This window comes from Liolophura sinensis, chromosome 3 (assembly GCF_032854445.1).
Source record: "Liolophura sinensis isolate JHLJ2023 chromosome 3, CUHK_Ljap_v2, whole genome shotgun sequence".
In the NCBI taxonomy this organism is placed as follows: Eukaryota; Metazoa; Mollusca; class Polyplacophora; order Chitonida; family Chitonidae; genus Liolophura; species Liolophura sinensis.
Genome location: NC_088297.1, coordinates 21,442,390 through 21,464,291, shown reverse-complemented (window position 1 = coordinate 21,464,291; position 21,902 = coordinate 21,442,390). Strand labels below are relative to the sequence as shown.

The 21,902-nt window shown below is 38.8% G+C and overlaps 1 protein-coding gene across 1 annotated transcript in view; it reads right to left on the bottom strand.

Moving 5' to 3' along the window:
• The window catches only part of LOC135463465 (structural maintenance of chromosomes flexible hinge domain-containing protein 1-like), a 70,091-nt gene that overhangs the window by 26,085 nt on the left and 22,104 nt on the right, over nucleotides 1–21,902 (bottom strand). Inside the window, 20 exon segments of the mRNA XM_064740723.1 lie at nucleotides 225–374; nucleotides 3,255–3,386; nucleotides 4,448–4,532; nucleotides 5,417–5,478; nucleotides 6,239–6,357; nucleotides 6,795–6,955; nucleotides 7,943–8,022; nucleotides 8,617–8,742; nucleotides 9,078–9,236; nucleotides 11,262–11,342; nucleotides 12,353–12,482; nucleotides 13,213–13,358; nucleotides 14,244–14,311; nucleotides 15,424–15,583; nucleotides 15,880–16,014; nucleotides 16,833–16,972; nucleotides 17,631–17,703; nucleotides 18,787–18,886; nucleotides 19,709–19,853; nucleotides 20,854–20,973. Coding sequence (XP_064596793.1) covers nucleotides 225–374; nucleotides 3,255–3,386; nucleotides 4,448–4,532; nucleotides 5,417–5,478; nucleotides 6,239–6,357; nucleotides 6,795–6,955; nucleotides 7,943–8,022; nucleotides 8,617–8,742; nucleotides 9,078–9,236; nucleotides 11,262–11,342; nucleotides 12,353–12,482; nucleotides 13,213–13,358; nucleotides 14,244–14,311; nucleotides 15,424–15,583; nucleotides 15,880–16,014; nucleotides 16,833–16,972; nucleotides 17,631–17,703; nucleotides 18,787–18,886; nucleotides 19,709–19,853; nucleotides 20,854–20,973 — 2,372 coding nt within the window.

The window sequence follows — 21,902 nt, the reverse complement described above, 5'->3', positions numbered from 1 at the left end:
CGATAAACAACGTTGTCCAAGATATTGGGCCATATGGTGACGAGATTCACGAGAACTGTTAACAAAAAGTCGCTAACGAACTTTTGTAAAAGTTGGCCCAGAACATGGAAGTATTAGTATGTACTAAAGGAAATATGTAACCTTCAATCAGATGATTGGTTAACAGTTATGCCTGGAGTGCGCGCACCTTTGATTCTGTCTTCCTCAAGAGATGCCTCACTCACCTGGAGGGTTGCTTTCCCAGAGTTCAGGGGTATTTCCAAGGAGCTGTTGCCCCCAACAAAGACCGGCACGTCTGTGGAGCCATCGTTGCTCTTAATTGTAAGGTTAACTTTACCTGAGATATCACTGCTACAGGGATTGTCAAACTTATCCTGGTGAATAAAAAAAAAAGAAGGCACACCACTACTTAATGCATAATTGATTTAGGTAAAATAAAAATCATGTGACACAATTATAAACACAACTACTCTGGCCATTACCACAATTTAAATGTAATGTAAACATGGTTATTTATTTATTTACTGCATTTCCACAACCTTTTCGCAAGCAGCCGAGACGAGTTCAGCTTGCTGCATGGCGTCACAACTATACAACACTGTTCCGACCTATACGCACATAAAAACCCATGCCGCGAGCAGGGGGGACTAACTTGTTTTCATACCACTGGTCACTTCGCAGCAGACCGCGTGATGGGTGGTGTGGGTATAGACAACACTCATAGGGTTATAAGACTTGCGGAGTAGACCCTTAATTCTAAACGGTGCCATGTAAAGTGGTTTAACTAACCTTTAAAACTGCGCAGCTAACCAATTAAATATACAAACTCGTGAAATTCCTGAAAATTCCCACCATGATGTGCCATAAATCAATTGGTGGTAGAGTATGATGACAGCCGTCGCACGATGTTGAGCGCCTCAATGAGGGATTTCAAATCAGTGAAATCTAGGTCAAACTTTCTATGCCAACGCCTGTCCAACAACAGTGAACTTGCTAAGTGCTCCACAAAATCCGCTAATTAGCTTTTTTTCCTTGCTTGAGAGCTCAGTGCAACAAAAAGAGGCTTCCTCTCACAACTGAATCTAAATCAACGGCCATACTAAAACCCTATGTTTTCATTGGCTGTGACTGAAAAGATGACCAATGATGTGGCAGGTCTCAAATGGCTATCTGTTCCAAGCTCATGTGTGCACCGAAAGTGAAGAGCATATTTTTACAGATATATATCCAACATATGGGTGGTATTTTACACAGCACTCAAAAATATTTCACTCATATGACGGAGGCCAGCATTATGGTTTGGAAATTTCATAAAATGGCGATCATAAACTCAGAACGCACAGGGTTGAACATTGTGTTCACACGTGTAAAACTGGATGCCCATTAACAGCTTTATATTGCAACAGTTTTAAACATTGTGTTGCCATTCCTCATCACATTTTCTGTGAATTCACAGTCATGTTTGCCAAATTGTTTTACAGACAACAGACAGCTTACAGAATTCAACATTGTCTAATTAGATGAACTTATTTTCATTGACCCACCCTTTGGAAAAAAGATTGACTATGAACCCTCTGGCCAAATATAGCCTAGATGTCGCGAGTTCAAAAATTTACATATCGCCATGTAACTAGTGATGATTACAACATTTAATTATGTCTTCGAGTTAGGCCTTGATAGTAACCACTCTGTTATTGAGGATTACATAACTACAAGGGCTGACTGCTTGACACATCTGAGTTTAGGCTTACAGTGCTGACAAGTTTCACTCAAAATCTTAGTCTGAGTTAATATACACAGTTGAGTATTATCAGCTCAGCAGATCGATAGAATGTGACAGCAACCTCACATTTAACTCTATTGCTATAAACGGTACAACAGTCAGTCTAACATTTCTGTTACTGTATTGGTGTCGATTAATTTTTTTTAATTCGTTTAAAATCGGAAATGAATTAAGCCTACACGGCAAGCAAAACTTGAGTTTCTGTTTAGTCCGTTGACTAGGCCTCTCGACTTTCGAGTCACTGTTTTGGTTACACTTGATGAATCACACACTGCATATATTTATTCAACTGCCTAACCGTTCAGTCAGATGCCACATATGGTAACTGTATATACACGCTGTGTAAAACAAGGAATAACTGTTCAGAAGTAGAGACATATGCTAGTGCGAATTTTCCAGCGATGAACACAAAAATGTCCTTGGTGGCCAGCGCTCGACAGCCGCCTTATACTCCCGTATACAGATGCAGGCAAGAGAATATGCGATTACTGTTATATCGAGAAATGAACACGCCAACCACATGTCGTCTGTAATAGTCTTGGACTTGATATTTCTTGTAAATATTATATTGAGTGACCAGTATTTGTCATCCACCTCCAAACAGTCATCTGCAAACGGCTATGCTGGCTGACCGACAGATGTTGTGGTTGTAGCAGGTCTCTCTCTTCCCATTTGCCTGTCATGAACACAACCCCAACTTTTTCGTACATTTTACTGCCCCCTTCTTGCGAAAAGGTTGCTGAAATATGGTATTCATTCATTTATTTGATTGGTGTAAGGCCTATAGATATATTTATTTAATGATTTATTTGATTGGTGTTTTAATGATCAAGGATATTTCACTTGTACGACAGCAGCCAGTATAATGGCGAGAGGAAATCTATGACCATCCACAGACTGCATCCACATGTCAAACAGGAGACAAAGCCAGCATGATGTCAACATGGTGTTTGATCCGTAAGACGTTAATGAGAATGATGTAAATTAAATTAAATCACACAACTGGCATGTAAAACAATCTTTAAAATAAATCCTCTGGTCATCAAAGTCAAATTATCCTATCTCTTCGAATTTTTGGGACACCTGGTCTGCTCTTTTTAGCCATTATACATGTAACTGTAGCAGAGGGTATTTAGTTTATTTTGTCTCACATGGTTCGACCATTTAATGAACAATATACTCATATATTTACTTTTCCAAAAGGCTGGTAAAGAAATGCAATATTAGAAGAATTAGGGTACAATCTTTTTTTTAAATTTCCACATATTAACATGATCTTTGCACCACATCAGAGATTACATGTGCTAAGCCTGGAGAAAACCACCAACCAGTGGCAAGCAATTGACAAACCTTCCCACATGTGAGGAGAAGCTTTTAACCTGAAAAGAAAACTTAATGTGGAGGCAACCTTACAAGTGCAGTTGCCAGCTTATCGGTGCCAAGGTGGGCAAATCACCGCCAGCACACTTACTCTGATCTCCAGCTGAAGGTGCCGAATGAGACAGCGGCTAGCAGCACTTCTGGTGTTGGACACCGTTGGTGTTCCTGGGTTCTCTAGGGGAGACAACTTCATTACCTTGCTGGGGACTATATTTATTTCTATCTGAAATTAATAATGAATTTCAAAGCTCATTAATTTATTTATTTATCTCATTGATGTTTTACGTCGTACTCAAGAATATTTCACAAGGGCAGCCAGCATTATGGTGGTAAGAAACCTGGCAGAACCCGGAGGGAACCCACCACCATCTGCAGGTGCTGCCAAACCTTCCCACCTACAGTTGGAGAGGGAGCCAGCATAAGCTGGCCGTGAACTCACAGTAACTGCATGGGTGGGAGGCTCCTGGGTCATTGCACCGCGCTGGCATGCTAACCCCCTCAGCCACTGGAAGTCCCTCAATGCTCATTACTACTTAGAAGGCTAGAGTCAACATCCGACATTAGATGTGATTATCTATTGCTTATTTATTTATTTACTTATTCATTCATTTGATCATCATCTCACCGCATATTTTCCCCTATATACAATGGTAACTAGTTTTAGGGATGAAGGAAGCTGCAGTGCACAGAGTAAACCACCGGTCAATAGCGAGTTACAGGTCCAATACCCACCCCTTCCCACCACGGCACTGAGAATCCTGAAATTCCCTGACTCAGACTGAGAGCGATACTGTGATCCGCAAGTAGCTAATAAAAGACAAGCACCTAATGGAGTATGAAGAATCTTCAAATGAACTCCAGACCCTTTTACGTCATACTTAACAATTTTTCGGTCATGTGACGAGTCATCAGGTGTGTGCACATTTATTGTGTCTTTGTAGCTAGGCAAAGTCATGCCGCCAAAGTGCTGCCGCTACTTAAATGTCCTGCCGAAGACACTAGATTCAACACCCTGCCCAGTCACATTATACCGACACCGGGCCAACCAGTCCCATTTCCTTCCTCTAACCTCTAAGTGCTGAGCACCGAATAAGGCAGCAATTTATGCACACTTATAATCTGATTTTGGAGACAAAACTACATTGGTTGGATTGGCCAATTCCAGACCTTCACAAAAAGTATAATTTTATCAGTCTACACAGAATAATGTCTTCAGAATGCGCTGGACTAAACACCTTTCAAACCTGTGAAAAGGTTCAAGAATTACGGTGGACCCATACATACCACAGTGCTGTAGAGATCATACTTCCCATCATAGTAAACACACATGATGTTGTGCATGCCAGACACATTTGGAAGAGAGATGTTCCTGTGGATGTACAAACACAAATTACACAGAATAAATTCATCGTAATGTTGTACAATAGTAAAACCCAATGATGATTACCGGAATTCACCCAAAGTTTAGCATTTACATGTCTGACTGATTCATCCACCTTAAAGGCTTCTCGGGAGTTTTCTGTAAAGTTTGACTAAATTCTTATCAGAAAAACTTAAATGTTGGCATCCAAAAGATCAGTTTAAGGGCTTTATTTGCTTCTGAAGGTGTATTTTTATCAAACTTTACGTGAAATACAGTATTCTGAAAACAGTTTCATATTGGTTAGCAATTTTATCTCCGAATACCTTACAACCCAAGATCAAAACAGCATTTTTACAGGCCACATTTTACGTGAAATACAGAAAGCCATATACTGTAGGGTATGGTTCTTAGCCTCAATGAAAAAAAATCAAACAAGAGAAGTTCCTGGAGTCCAGAACTGTAACGTACATCCATAGCATGAAATTTATCATCAACACTTACGAGAAATGAAACAGGGTGAAGTTTATTGTTAACACTTACGAGAAATGAAACAGCGTGAAGTTTATCATTAACACTTACGAGAAATGAAACAGCGTGAAGTTTATCCTTAACACTTACGAGAAATGAAACAGCGTGAAGTTTATCATTAACACTTATGAGAAATGACAGCGTGAAGTTTATAATTAACACTTATGAGAAATGAAACAGCGTGAAGTTTATCATTAACACTTACGAGAAATGAAACAGCGTGAAGTTTATCATTAACACTTACGAGAAATGAAACAGCGTGAAGTCTATCATTAACACTTACGAGAAATAAAAACAGTGTGAAGTTTATCATTAACACTTACGAGAAATGAAACAGCGTGAAGTTTATCATTAACACTTACGAGAAATGAAACACCCCTGGATTGTTCTTCTTCCCTTTGGTATCAGGATTCAGAGAGATTGCCTGCAAGAAAAAAAAAAGAAAAAAAAAAAAAAAAACAAAAAAGAAGAAACTGGATTAAGTAACACTTGGATCTTTACAAAACAAAAACCAAAGCAATTTTTAGTTAACTGCAAAGATTCGAGTTCAAACTCTTTTGTTGTTGAAGGTCAAAGGAGCCCTCCTGTATCATGTGTCTTGTGAAAAATGTGAGGAAACCTATGCTGACATTAATTTACCAACCAGTTGTTTCACCGTGTTCCAGATGGACAAAAGCCACCTCTTTCCTTTAAAAACTCACGTTCACAAACATTCACCATACTCTGAACAACTTTTTTGCACTTCTTTTAGACGCCTGTGAAACAGTAAATGTGAAATTAACTTTTCGACAGGTTACATGATACAGTAGAACTTTTTTACCTTAGCCATAGAAAAATTTGAACGCAAAAACACCCCAAATGTTAATCGTTTCCCCAAAAAAAAAAAATAAAACAAACCGCCAAAACAGACTTTTTACAGGCCAATAGATGTCACAGCATATTACCTCTGGTGCAGAAACTTAACACTTCTTAAGTAGGTTTTCATTCTACCTTCTAAAGAAAACCTAAAACACCTTTTTCAGATCAACAGAACTATCTGAATCAGGCAGCAGGAGCCACTTAGTCATGGGCGAAATTTTTGGTCATTTGCCATAAATGACCGACAGCCAGTATTGGAATTTGGAAAAGATTTATTCATATATCCCTTGATTACTGATTTTATTCCTACACTGTTTGTCTCTTACCCTGGAGGGAGGTTCGGACTGAGCTCCTGTCTCCACCTTCCAAAGTTTCATGGTCAGATGTGAAGCCATGGCAGAAGACATCAAGTTATCATCTTCTCCGATCACACGGACAGTAAAATCTGACAAAAAGACGAACAAACCCAGTCAATTTTTAACCCCGGTTAGATATGCAAAACTTGCACAAAAAAACAACAAAAAAAAGCAGAGCCACACTGATGGGAAGGGGGCCACCTACCACACACTTGGTTTGTGCTTTGTGAATGTGCATACGGGAAACAGAGGTCAAAACAAAAATGGAACAGTTACGAGGACCAAACTTTTTGTTGTTGTATTTGTTGTATATTTAGATATGACAACTGAAGCAGCATGTCTCCTATATACTATTTTGACCTTAGGGAAGAAGCATTTCATTGTAAATTGTTACCTGCAATAATTAAAGATATTATTATTATTTTTACATGAATGTAGCTGGCCTTTTAAACCTGGTCACTAACTCTAAGACTAACACACAACACCTGTGATCACATTCTTCCTGGTCATCAGTAATACCACCCACCTGTAAGTTTTTCACCTGCCTCGTAGCTGTCCCTCTCCTCGTAATCCACATCCAACCGGACGGGACGATTTGGATCAGGTTGTAAACTGATACGTAACTTCGGCCCTGTAATGACATTCTTGCCAGCCAGAAACGCTTTTGGTTGTAACTCATATATACCCCTGAAACCAGACACCGTAAGTTAGCCATTTATTTCATTAGTTAGAAAGAAATATTTAGAATATCTAACATACCTTAATATTTCGTCTTGACTAACTTGCCCATTTTTACTGATTCTGAGAGTTTTATTGATTTTAGAAAGATGCTTTTATTTATCTGATTGATTGGTGTTTTATGCCATACTCAAGAATATTTTATTTATACACTGGCAACCAGCCTTATGGTAGGAGGAATCTGGGCAGAGCCCTGGGGAAGCCCACTACCTTCCTCAAGTTCCTGGCAGACCTTTCCATGTAGGGCCGGAGAAGCCAGCATGGGCTGGACTTGAGCTCACAGTGACTGCATTGGTGGGAGGCTCCTGGGTCATAGCACCACATTGGCATGTTAACTCTCATGGTCACAGAGTTCGAAAAGTGTTTTGAGGTTTGCTTGGGACATGGGATGATATTCTACAGGGAAATTTTAAGTTTCAGCAACACAAATAATATTTTGTGAAATTTCTTTGCATCTACAAACGCACTTTTGTAAGCAAAATTTTAAGTCATTTAGGCTATTTTACTTGGTATCTAGCAGTCATCAAAATGAAATTCTAGAATCAAAAGTTTCAAACACATTTTAATATGTTAATAAAACTGTAAAAAAATTAAACCAAAGTATTTTCCTGAAGAGTGTTTAATGGTCTTTTCATGTTAGTATTTCCTGAGTTACAAAGTTTCCCACTAGAGTGTCTCACCTGCTGGTTGGGACAGCTGAGAAGACAGCAGTAATATTTGTCCTTTATAATAGTCACTGTACAACTCAAACTGCTTCTATGTATTGTCTAGTTTTGTTTGTGAAGGTGCTGTCTCACTGCAATAACATGCTGAAAGACACCAGACACAGAATAATTATTCTGCATCGACTAGTGTTTGGTGTATACCCTTACCACGGCAAGCAATTTCTATAGGCTCAGCATGAAATGACTTATGATTAAACCATGATGCACTTACATTTTCCCAGACACAGTCAGCACCCCAAAGTTTGCCTTTCCTAAGTCGTCAGTACGTAAGGGGGTGGGGGCAGGAACAAACTGCCAAGTAGAGCAAATTCATAAATGGACACAGGCATTTTCCAACAATGACAAAATTGAAAACTATTTAACAGGTATGCAATGATGAGAATATTTAGAACATCAAACTAAATGGTTTGCAATGTGAAACAACTGAATATTATATAAAACTTATGGTCATAAAATGTTAAGAAAGCAGTAACTTTGTCATGCATGAGTAATCAAACTGGGTCTGCCAGCAACCTGCTGATGGTCATGGGTTTCCCCTGGGCACAGCTCGGTTTTCCCTCACCATAATGTTGGCCGTTGTCGTATAAGTGAAATATTCTTGAGTACGGGGGTAAAACACCAATCAAAATCGAATAAATAAATCAAACTGCACCCACACATTCAACAACCGTAAACTGACAAGAGCATGGCAACCATCTTCTACGAAAAATTGGATCAGCACAGGTGAGCACCAGGCCAAGTTTTTAGTGAGAGTTTGATCAAGATGGAAGTAGGATCATTTACACCTCCACTCATAAACTCAATCGTATTAAGAAATAAGGCGACAATAATTACGATACAATATCAGAATTTTGTTTAGCAGGGCTGTACTCTACGATATCTAACCTTAACACCTGTATCTTTTCCTAATAAAATCCTGATATCAGCCTCACGACATGGATTGCCTCCCTTGTCGACCAGTTGCACCACCAGGGGGTGTGGTAGTTTACTTTCATTGTAAACCGTGAATATCTGAAATAACAGGAATGTAAAAATAGTGCCACTGAAATTCAGTAGGAATTCATTCACATCCCGGATTTTTGTCTCATAATTCTATTTCACTTAACACAGTACAGTGATGACATTTCTTGGAGTGGCCTTAAAACTCTTACATTAGATTAGCGATACAAAAAATAAATAACTAAAATAAAATGGAGAAAAATTGTTAATGATGGTTCTGTACTGCCACCATCTGTTTTTCCAGTTTTAGGAATACAAAAGCTTACCAACCTAACTCAGATAACACTCACAAAATCGATGAACAATAAGGCTGTATAAAATACAGGTATACTCAAGATGCGTCCCACCTGCTCCAGGTCCCAGCCTGGCAGTGCGATGTCTGCAGGTGGCCCCGCCTGCACCTCCACCTTCACATAATCCTTCAGGTCCTTATACCTTAAGCTTATCTCTTGCTCTCCTATCAGGCCTTCCTTGAAAACCAGAGACTGCACGACCACAGCACAATTCTGAAACATGGAGATGAGTTTTAAAGTAACAGGCTGTAAACTAGTTATAATGCAGACATGTTCAGGTGCTGCCTCACTAGAACGCCATTCACCCAGGATAACTATATGCATCACTTTTAAAACCATATTAACATGGTATTAACATACTACCACATGAGGTTTTTAACAGGTAACAAACAAAGGCTATTGGATTTCATAATTCAAAATGCCCATACATAGATGTATAAAGCTATGAATGCATTCACCAAATGCATGGGTCCTGAATGCATTCACCAAATGCATGGGTCCTGAATGCATTCACCAAATGCATGGGTCCTGAATGCATTCACCAAATGCATGGGTCCTGAATGCATTCACCAAATGCATGGGTCCTGAATGCATTCACCAAATGCATGGGTCCTGAATGCATTCACCAAATGCATGGGTCCTGAAAAGGACTATTTCAAATAAGGATGTGACAACACTGACATCTTCTGAGTACCAAATGACCAGCGTACAATACTATGTTTTGAAACAAAAGCATTTTGCTGGCAGGTAAAAATTCTAAAAAAAAAATAAATCAAACTATTTTCTGGACAATGTTTAAAAGACCAATGACTTTTGACTTGGTTTCCGTTGTTTCTAGATCTTATTTCAAGAAGACAAGATCCAGGCACCCTTAAATCAGATTTTATTCAAAATATCAATTAACTAATTTCTAAAACGAAAGTGATGTATGTGGTGCATGTATATGTAGGCAGTGCAACAACAACACAAACCTACTATCAGCATACACTTTGCGCTGATGAAGCAGAGGTTTGCTGTAGCTAATGTGGTGCATGTATATATATGCAGTGCAACAACAACACAAACCTACTATCAGCATACACTTTGTGCTGATGAAGCAGAGATGTGCTGTAGCTAATGTGGTGCATGTATATGTATGCAGTGCAACAACAACACAAACCTATTGTCAGCATACACTTTGTGCTGATGAAACAGAGGTGTGCTGTAGTTAATGTGGTGCATGTATATGTAGGCAGTGCAACAACAACACAAACCTACTATCAGCATACACTTTGTGCTGATGAAACAGAGGTGTGCTGTAGCTAATGTGGTGCATGTATATGTAGGCAGTGCAACAACAACACAAACCTACTATCAGCATACACTTTGTGCTGATGAAACAGAGGTGTGCTTCAGCTAATGTGGTGCATGTATATGTAGGCAGTGCAACAACAACACAAACCTATTGTCAGCATACACTTTGTGCTGATGAAGCAGAGGTGTGCTTCAGCTAATGTGGTGCATGTATATGTAGGCAGTGCAACAACAACACAAACCTATTGTCAGCATACACTTTGTGCTGATGAAGCAGAGGTGTGCTTCAGCTAATGTGGTGCATGTATATGTAGGCAGTGCAACAACAACACAAACCTACTATCAGCATACACTTTGTGCTGATGAAGCAGAGATGTGCTGTAGCTAATGTGGTGCATGTATATATATGCAGTGCAACAACAACACAAACCTACTATCAGCATACACTTTGCGCTGATGAAACAGAGATGTGCTGTAGCTAATGTGGTGCATGTATATGTATGCAGTGCAACAACAACACAAACCTATTGTCAGCATACAATTTGTGCTGATGAAACAGAGGTGTGCTGTAGCTAATGTGGTGCATGTATATGTAGGTAGTGCAACAACAACACAAACCTACTATCAGCATACACTTTGTGCTGATGAAGCAGAGGAGATAACAGTTTACGCCAAATATATTGTCATCCAACATTAAATACACAAGATACCAATAAAATCAACCAAATGGGAAATTAATAAGGGTTGTAAATAAATGCACCGACAGAACAAGAAAAGTCATTCATCATTCGTATCCATGCACTAATCATATATTAGTGAGTGCATGGACTTGATTCCCATTTCCTTCACCCACAACCAAGACGTAGGATCTTGCCCTTTAATGGTTTTTCATCTGACAAATACCTTTAAAGCCCATAAAACAAAAACCTGCATTGTATATGTTACCTTTCCCCGCTTCTTGACCATGCTGTCTGTGTTAATACAATCACCTGAAACCTCCAAGTCTTCTATAGGATTATCTGTGAACTGCAACAAATAAAACATCCACCCATACAGTCATATCCATGTAAAATACTGGTTTATTTCTTTGCGTGATTGTTTTCTCTTAATTCCAACACTGTTTCACTCATGCAACGACACTGGGCCAGTCCCTATGTTAAATCTTTACAGTGCTGCCTCAGTGGAAAGTCATGCTGAACTCTCCAGATATGCCATCCTCTTTTTCTTTCTTTGACATTAAGGCAGTCAGATGTATAAGTGGGGGAACTAAATGCCAGGGTAAATCACTACTTCTCACCAGGTATCTATCAGACCACCACATTTATTTATTTATGCATTTATTTGAATCTTTTGACTTATACGGCAGCGTCCAACATTATGGTGGGAGGAAACCAGGCAAGCCCTGGGTATACCCACGACCCTGCGTAGGTTGCTGACACAGGACACCATCAGATATGGACTTGAACTCACACTGACCTCAACAGTTAAAGGCTCCTGGGTCAATGTGCTCTGCTAGCACTCCAACTGCTTTGCCACGAGGGCCCTGCTTTAAAGCTGTAGTCAACCAGCCAATCCCTACAACCTCACTGGTCAGAGGTAAATTAAGACAAGCATTCTAGTTAAGCAAAGGCACTTTTTTTGTCCCCCCCCCCCCAATGAATTACCCTAAATGGCCAGACATTTCATCCCTGACTAACTAATCCATTTTTCCCCATTTTGACAGTTCTATGTATTTTAGAAAGGGGTTTTGAGGTTTGCTTGGAATGCAGTATGATATTATGCCAGAAAATTGTAAGTTTCATCACCAAAAATAATATTTTGTGACATTTATTTGCCTCTACGAATGCACTTTAGTGAATGAAATTTTAGGTCATTTTAGGGTAAATACTGAACAGCAAGTACAGTTAGTCAGGCAATCTGATGGATCAAACTGTAGTTACTGACCAGGAGCGATCAGTCCCTGCTGAACACTTTCATATTAAAACTGACTTTACAAGAAATTCATCTCCTTATTATGGGGGTTTGACAGCACTCACCTTTGTGATCTCATTACCAAACTTGTCTTTGATGTGCACCTGTATATCTGAAGCCAGCACCTCCCCAGATCCCACCTGAGCTTTACCTGTACATCGACACTTCAACTGAGATGCTTCACCTGGCTGAGCCCTGACCAATTAAAACAGGTGACACAATACATCAGAATGACAACTAATGAATTAAACTAATGCAAAATATCTTTGGATACACTTAAAGTTTTATCCTAAAACTATGAAGTTCCGAAATCATGCGTAAATATATGGTGCCAAATATCAAATGTGGGAGAAAATTGGACTATGGAATCAGTTTACCACTCAAAACTTGGAATAAATGAATGAACGAATGAATGATTATGGAATAACACCATGCTAACAACATTTCAGTCATAGCATGGCGATATTAAACTTGATACAGAAAATAAGGAAAGACACCTTGCGAGAAAAAAACTGATGGTGTTTCTTAACTGGTGAAAGCCTCGTTTACATTTAACCAGTACTGAATGCCTTACAGGAGAAGAGAACTGCACATGTACATTTCAGTGCAGTTGTTACAAATACCCATGTATTGAAATTTCCTTGCATAAAATTATTACCTGATTTCACCAACGTAAAAATCTATTTTCATACAAAAAGCACATGAAGGTCATAAAACGATACTTTTAATGTCAACACAGAAGATTCTCTGATAAGAAATTAATCAAATTTCACCTCTGAAGCGGCACTATAAGGTGAAAGAATCAATCACAGTCAAGCAAAATGTGTCACATGACAAATGCTTGGGTTTAGGCGAAATACAGAGCTAGATTCTTAATTAAAATTTATCACTTCCTTAACCATCACAGAAACTGAACATTGCTTACTTGACTGTGAAGGTGAACTCAACGTGTGATCCATCGAGGAAGAGAATCTGACAGAACTTGCTGTCAGAGGTGGAGGTGGGGATTTTGATGTCTGACAGCTTCCCCTGGAGTAGGATAGACTTGTTCACCCGATGCGTCCAATTTACCTGGAAAGATAAACACAAACTTGTCTTATTTACAGCTAAAAAGCCAGTTACATTGCATGAGCTTATGATCTGATATAGGTCAAAGGCCAACAATACAATGTCTAACAATGTTAATATTTTACACGTTTCCAACATAAGCAAAGATAAATAAGTTCATTTAATTTGATAATGATATACAAGTACACAAATTTATTCACTTATTTGATTTTACATATCATTCCCCACCCCTCCTCATGCCAAACCAGCAATTATCTAACACAAATGTGACAACACCCTGCAGACAAAATCATAAATTTCCGTCAAAATGCCTGAAACGTAAGCCATTGAGGCTCAAATTTATATTGCTGCTACAATTGAGATAAAGCACAAGCGATTCAAGATTACTGAGAAAACACTAAAATCAAGTATTTATCAGCACCATTTCTGACTTGAAATAGTTCATTTTAAGGTCCATATCTCTAAATGGAGATGCGTTTTGAATGAAGAATATTTCCTAATCTATGTGTGTTAAATGGCAAAAAGCTGAAGTGACATCACTGGTCCCAATATGGTCAGAAAAGGCCACAGTAGAATCCAAACTTTTAACTGCACTTTACTAGGTAAAAATATACTTAAATAAATCAAACTATTTTCCATTAAATAATATTTAATGGTCTTTCATCTCACATGTACTTCATGCTTTTGTCTTCTTTGCCCTTAAAACTACACTCAACTTACATTTCAACTTAAATTTCACCCTGCTTTTTGAAAGTGTAAACTGAAGCAACAAAGAAAATTTTGCTTCATCAGTATTGTTTCTCTCCACCATGAGAGAGTTGTCAGTAAGACAACGCACCTAAACTCTCTCATGTTTTTTTTATTTTCTTTTTTCACAATTGACCTCACCTTGATCAAACTGACCAATTTATCATCCACTGTTCTCTCACGACCAGCCTCGTCCGTCACAGCAAAACCTGAAGCGAGGAAAGGACGGTTATATAAACTCAAAGTAGATCTAAAAATACAGGTGGTATTCATGACTTTACCTGAATCCAATTGTCCTTCTCATCATGCCGAAGACACCTGACATGACACCCCAACCAGTCACATTATACTGACACAGGGACAACCAGTCCTGTTTCCTTGCGCTAACCTCTCAGTGCTGAGAGCCAAGCGAGGCAGCAACAAGTACCATCTATAAAGTCTTTGGTATGACCTGAACCAGGTTTGATCCCAGGTCTCCCGACTTCTCGGTGGACAAAATTCAAGTATATTTTCATCAAGTTGCACGAACATTTCTTAATGAACAATTGTTCTTACATTTCTCATTCCAAACTGGCATACATGTACCTCCCTTGGACACATGGATGAGAGTTTAACATCATCATAGTGTGGAGAAAACATAAAAAATCACACAAAGTTCAGATAAAAGAATGCGCGAAGTTAACTGTGACAGTTTAAGACTTCCTCATTTTTTATTTTTTACAGAGAAAAAGACACAGTTTAATACATATAATAAATTTATATATTTGCACCAGAATTTGGTCTTTTCAAATGTGTTCAACCTGGATTTTGATCATATTTATATTTTTAATATAATCATAAATTTTATCATAATACTAAATGAATGTGTTTAGGTAAAAACTAAGAAATTAACATTCAAATAAATTTTAAATTACACATGTATCACATCCTTATTTTAGACAGATGGTTCCAAATACCCACCATACAAAAATATTTTTAAAAAATTTTTTAAAAAATATGAAGGACCACAGTCACAAATAAGTTTTCACTCTCTTTCACCTGATTTTGTCATCATTTTTATGTTTCCTTCTCCTTTAAGTTTTTAACATGGAATCCACAGAAAAAAAGGTTACTTTTGTGGGCATAAAACCTTAACATGGGGTATAAACTTTGTGCTATTAGAGTTTGGGCTAGATGCTGGTGGATAGCACCAAGGCAGATCTATGGGAATCCATTTTGATTCTGGTAAACAATGCAGAAAATAAAGGTCTGGTATTCGCATCATTGATGTTTATTTCACATTCTGTTTTCTCTTTCCACAAATATTCAAAACCTGACTTACTAATGCCCTGAATTTGCTCCCCTGCAACCCCTGACACGGTGGACCCATTTTTAATCGGAACTTCCTCTCCTTCTACAATGTAGCGCACCTTGACATCAGCCACTCGCTGACTCGGCAGAATATGGACTTCCTTCTCCACAGCAGGCACTGATTTGTGTCCCTGGAACAAATAAACTTGTAGGCCATAATGGACAATATTATGTAAGCAGTACGTGGTGGTGTGGTAGTAAAACAGAACATTATTGCACCTGGCTTAAACACCCTGTTAAGTTAACTGTAATGTAGTGCTATGTCATTGCATTAACTTTTTTATTTTTTTTTCCTTTTCTCTTTTCTCAAAGACCTTGAAAAAGAGCAATTTCTCTGTATATTCATAAAGCACCACTCCCAAAGTATACAAAACACCGTAAACAAAGTACCGTATACAATGTACCATATACAAATAAAGCCCGTTACCTGGAGTTCTATTTTAGCATTGATGCTGGTGTTTTCTGTGACCGTGGACAGACAAATTGGTTCTCCTGTCAGCTGACCTTGACCTTGACTTGCTAAGTTCACAGAGTATGTTGGTAAACCAGGCGCTCCTGTAAACTGTTACGAAGACCAAAACATTAGAAACGATGATTCTCCCCCACTCTCCCTCATGACAGCTTATCTTATATTGTAGCGTCCGCTTCGGGACCAATAGATCCAGGATCAATCCTTGATCGAGTCACACCTAAGACTTTGAAAGAGGAAGTTACAACTTCCTCGCTTGGCGTTCAGCATGAAGGGGATAGTGCAACGACTGGTTGACCCGTATCAGTATAATGGCGCGAGCAGGGCAGCATACTTGCCTTCGGTAAGTCGTCTCAGTGAAGCAGCACTAAATAAAAGAGCGATGGAAATCCGTCCTGCAGCAAGGAGGCACATTACACGTACATGCACCCTAAGGATTCCTTCGTCGTCATATGACTGAAAAATTGTTGAGTACGACGTTAAACCCCAAGCACTCACTCACTCACTCACTATCTTACATTGTAATAGCAAGTTAAAATTCTAATTTTCTGAATACAAATTCAGTATTTAGTAGATTGTGGTGTATTTTATGGGCAGAGGAAGCCAGGGTGCCTGGAGGAGACCAGGGTGCCTGGAGGAGACCAGGGTGCCTGGAGGAAACGAGGGTATCTGGAGTAACCAACCTTTGGCAAGTTACTGACAAACTTTCTCACATGTACAAATATGCATACCCCATTGAAATGCATGAAATAAAACTCATGTTAGCATTAAACTCTGAGTGAAACCAACTTCTGCTACAACCTGTAATACTAATTCCCTGCAGGTTAAATGTAAGGCAGAACAGTTGCATTGAAAATTATAACTTTAATTATAGGAGGTATATTCATTCTATGGCAGTGCGAATAATTTACCTTGCAGACAACATTGAGTTTGTTTTCCGTGGTTATGTTTCCCATGATGTCAAGTACAGCCACATCAAATCTGACCTGGTTTCCATTTTCAATCTCTGTCTCCTTCTTCTCTGGGGAAACCCTCAGACTTGCAGGGGGTCCTGCCATGTAAAGCTCAAAGTTTCAATGGTAGAAAAAAGCACAATATTAGGTCTGTTTCTGTTTTATAAAGGGCAATGTCACTGTACAATTTTAAAAAAAACAAAACTATCATAACTTATTTAACTTAATTTATATTTAACATAGCTTCATGGATGTCCAAAATCTTGGTGCTCCAAGCCAACATACATGTACATTTCTACATCTGTCATGTGGACACAAACAAAAATTCTACCCACCTGGTAAGTATTAAATGAAGAAAATTAAAAAAATTTATGCATTTAATAATTATGTTTACATTTCAAAACAAAATACATACTACAAGAGAGACAAAACACAATCAAATTCAAGTTTTACACTCGATATGTTGAAGTGCCATTGTTTGAGTCGCATACTGCCGATGGGCCAGAACACTCTAATGTTCAGACAAAATGAAATAGGCTGCCACTCAGTGTGCGTTAGCGTTTATCCTGTGGAAATTTCAAAAATTAAATTCCCACAGAAAAAACATTTTACTTCTTCTCCTCACTGACACCATCATTTTGTATGTACATGACCTTAACTTGTTTACATCTTTGCAAGGCTTTGTGATTACCACCTATTTGTATAATTAGACAGATAAAAGCTCCCAATAACGATATAAAGGTGCGCAGTTCTTACCTGGCACTAATCTAATTTTGAGCGTTTCTTTGTCCTCATCTATCCCTGGAACCTGCACCTTTAAACTGTAACTCTGTAACAAAATATATAGGTATATATTTACTTATTTACTCTGATTGTTGCTTAACACTCTCTCTAACAAAACCTGTTTAAATCCTCCAGTTGCCTACTTCCTATATCTGAAACACCACAGTTACCATGGTAACATAAAAAGCTACTAGATCAATTTTAAAATCATTTTGGTCATCACAAAGACAGATACATATATGGACTGAACAGGAAATATCACATGTTGTTGTGTAAATGGCCTGAAGATTGATATGTATGCATCACTGGTCATTCTGCCTAAAGGTTGATTTGTGAGTAAAAAAAGCCAAATATGTGTTACATCACTGGTCATTCTGTCTGAAGACTGATTTGTGCATACAAAAGCCAAATATGTGTGCATCATTCTATCTGAAGACTGATTTGTGAGTAAAAAAAGCCAAATATGAGTGTATCACTGGTCATTCTGACTGAAGATTGATTTGTGAGTAAAAAAAGCCAAATATGTGTTGCATCACTGGTCATTCTGTCTGAAGATTGATTTGTGCCTACAAAAGCCAAATATGTGTGCATCACTGGTCATTCTGCCTAAAGATTGATTTGTGAGTAAAAAAAGCCAAATATGTGTGCATCACTGGTCATTCTGCCTAAAGATTGATTTGTGAGTAAAAAAAACTAAATATGTGTGCATCACTGGTCATTCTGCCTAAAGATTGATTTGTGAGTAAAAAAAGCCAAATATGTGTGCATCACTGGTCATTCTGCCTAAAGATTGATTTGTGCCTACAAAAGCCAAATATGTGTGCGTCACTGGTCGTTTTGCCTGAAGATTGATTTGTGTGTACAAAAGCCAAATATATGTGCATCACTGGTTGTTTTGCCTGAAGACTGATTTGTGCATACAAAAGCCAAATGTATGAGCATGGCTGATCATTCTGCCTGAAGACTGATTTGTGCTGCATCACTGGTTGGTCTACCTGAAGATTGATTTGTGCTTACAAAAGCCAAATGTGATACATGTTCATCGCCTTGTCATGACAAAGGTATGTCAATATCAACAAAAATCTTGATACATAAAACTGACATAAACATAAAACGGCTTCCAGATTACCTTTCCTGCAGTAGAACCAATGGTTGCCTTTGCGATGATACCGTTGATCAAGAGTGAGTTCCCCTTAATCTGGGTTCCTGAGTAGCTGATTTCCAACCCGCTGGGCAGAAATGAAAATAAGACATTAACAAAAGTTGCTATATGTATTCATATGTTTGATGATTTGGACTGATTTACAAATTTTTCAACCTTTACACATGTCTATACCCTACTTGTCTGCAGGGACAGTTGCAGGGACAGCTGCAGGCAACTGCAGGGACAGCACTATTGGTTGTGTAGTTGCTTTTGTATGTATGAATGAATGAATGTAGCTTCACTTTTCAAACTACACCATGCTTTACCTTGTTTTATAAATATTGAGGTATTTTTTAATTGGACTCCTATGTATTGTTTTCACTGTGTTGGCCTTCGGGAAGAACAGTTTCACTGTAAACTGACCGAGCTACTTCGACAAATAAAGATGGTATGATGAAAATATATATTTAAAAGGTGTATATTCAAGCATATTCAGAGGGCATTATTCTATGTACACGTAGACTGATAAAATAATACTTTTTGTGCAGTTCGACAATTGTCAACCAACCCAATGTAGTTTTGTTTACAAAATAAAATTGAACAGGTGCATAAATCATGTTGAAAGTTGCTGTGTTATTTGCTAAAAGATTGAGGAATTAATACAAAACCCTAACTCTTCAACCTTTTCAACAACCTCTGCAACAAGTATTTTGAAACATTCTGCAGAGAAATAATTTGCCCAGATTTATGAAGCTTGCATCTTTATTGATTGATTTATTTAACCATTTTGTCATTTTCATAATAAACGTGCTCATAAATTCCACTGAAAACTGGTTGAAAAGGTCGAGGACTTACTGTACTACATCTATTATCAGAGCAGCTATCATTACAAAGATCTTCCGCTCACCTGGAGGAGAGAACAGGCTTGAGATCAGGGGTGGGTTTCGTGGGGTGGTTGAATTCATCCTGAAACTCCAGGGGAATCTGGAATGGTACACCCACACGAAACGGCCCGTCCAGTACACCCACCGTGAACTTGTCGGGTAAGCCCTCTGGTGGGAGTGAGAAAGAGAGAGAGGCAAATTAGCGTTTAGTCCTTCAGTTTATAAACGAAAGAACCACCACATGGGAAAACTCGTCCAGTTCTCCCACCGTAAACTTGTCTGGTGAGCCCTCTGGTGGGAGAGGGAGAGACAGAGACAAATTAGCATGTATTCCTGAAGCATATCAACAAAGGTACGCCCACATGGAACGGTCCATCCAGTACACACCCACTGTGAACTTGCCTGGCAAGACTTCTGGTGGGAGAGACAGGCAAATCAAGATCAGCTATAAAAAACTGGACAAAAATACAACAATTTTGTGAAGAAGGGATGAAACAGCCCCAAATTCTAACTAAATCTGTGTCTTATTACAGTGAAACCAGTTTTAATTCAATGCAATGAACCATTATAAACAAAACAAAAGGCTGTATTAAAAAAACTACAACTACTAGACTGTTTTCCCCCTCAGGTGCCAGTAGGGAACTGTTAACTGTTCAACATCCCATCTTATTCAAATACAAAGGCAAAAACCTACTTTTTTCTCCAATTTTTTGCAAGACAATTTTTTTTCTTAGCCGCGCCATGTACCATTACCTAATTTGATGGTTAACTCACCACACTCCCTGCCAACAACTCCCAATTTGGAAAAGTTACTGCTGCCCTTACATGTAATGTTTGTTGAGTGGCTTTCAAGGTTAAACGTTAACAGGGCCTGTTTTAATTCCATGAATACTTTAGTAAACTGAACTCACGGGAATCCTGCTAGATTCCAGCAAAATCTAATCAAATACCACAAACAACTTTTTAGGCTGTGATTTGAGGCCACGAATTGCCAAAGACACCTTGAATCGCAGGCAGTGAAAGTGACGTTTGGAATTCCCATGGATTCTCACAGCCAATATTTGACCATTTAAATTTCCGCAAAAAATCAACGAAAAACAAGCCCTGGCTAACTGTATTTTCCATTCCATTCATCTTGTTTCAATAACAGCACCTATGGTGAACTTACCTATGACTGTAAACTTTATCTTGTGACTAGGCAGTGGCTTGCCAGCAAACATGATGCCTCCACTCTCATTGAGAACAGCCTGGATGTGCAGGGTGTGAGGGCCCAGGTTCTTGATGTTTTCTGTCAGACAGGTAAACAAGGACACAAGAAAAATTCAGAAAAAAAGGCTCAAGAAGGAGTGTTTAATGGTGACAAATTGATCTTCTTTATTTATTTCATTAGTGTTTTTCTTTACGTCATGGCTAGAAAAAGGTGGGAAGAAGCAGGGCTGGGGGGAGGGGGTGGGGGGGTTTGTGGGGTTTAGTTGGGGGATAATCATGACCATCCACAGGTTGCTGTGAGACCTTCCCACGTACGACAACAATTTTATGAGAGACAAATCGATTGACCAGGATGAAGTTGTTGGTGTAAGTGTGATCAGCCCTCAGGTTCTCAGCAACAAGTTTATCACAATGAGATATGAATGGCTAACTCAACAGGTAAATGTGAGTCTAGGCTTGATCAGCCCTCAGGTTCTGGGCGACAATTTTATCACAATGAGATATGAATTGATAATTCAACAGGTAAACGTGAGTCTAGGCTTGATCAGCCCTCAGGTTTCTGGGCGACAATTTTATCACAATGAGATATGAATTGATAACTCAACAGGTAAACGTGAGTCTAGGCTTGATCAGCCCTCAGGTTCTGGGCGACAAGTTTATCACAATGAGATATGAATGGCTACCTCAACAGGTAAACGTGAGTCTAGGCTTGATCAGCCCTCAGGTTCTGGGCGACAATTTTATCACAATGAGATATGAATGGCTACCTCAACAGGTAAATGTGAGTCTAGGCTTGATCAGCCCTCAGGTTCTGGGCGACAATTTTATCACAATGAGATATGAATGGCTAACTCAACAGGTAAATGTGAGTCTGGGCTTGATCAGCCCTCAGGTTCTGGGCGACAATTTTATCACAATGAGATATGAATGGCTAACTCAACAGGTAAATGTGAGTCTAGGATTCATCAGCCCTCAGGTTCTGGGCGACAATTTTATCACAATGAGATA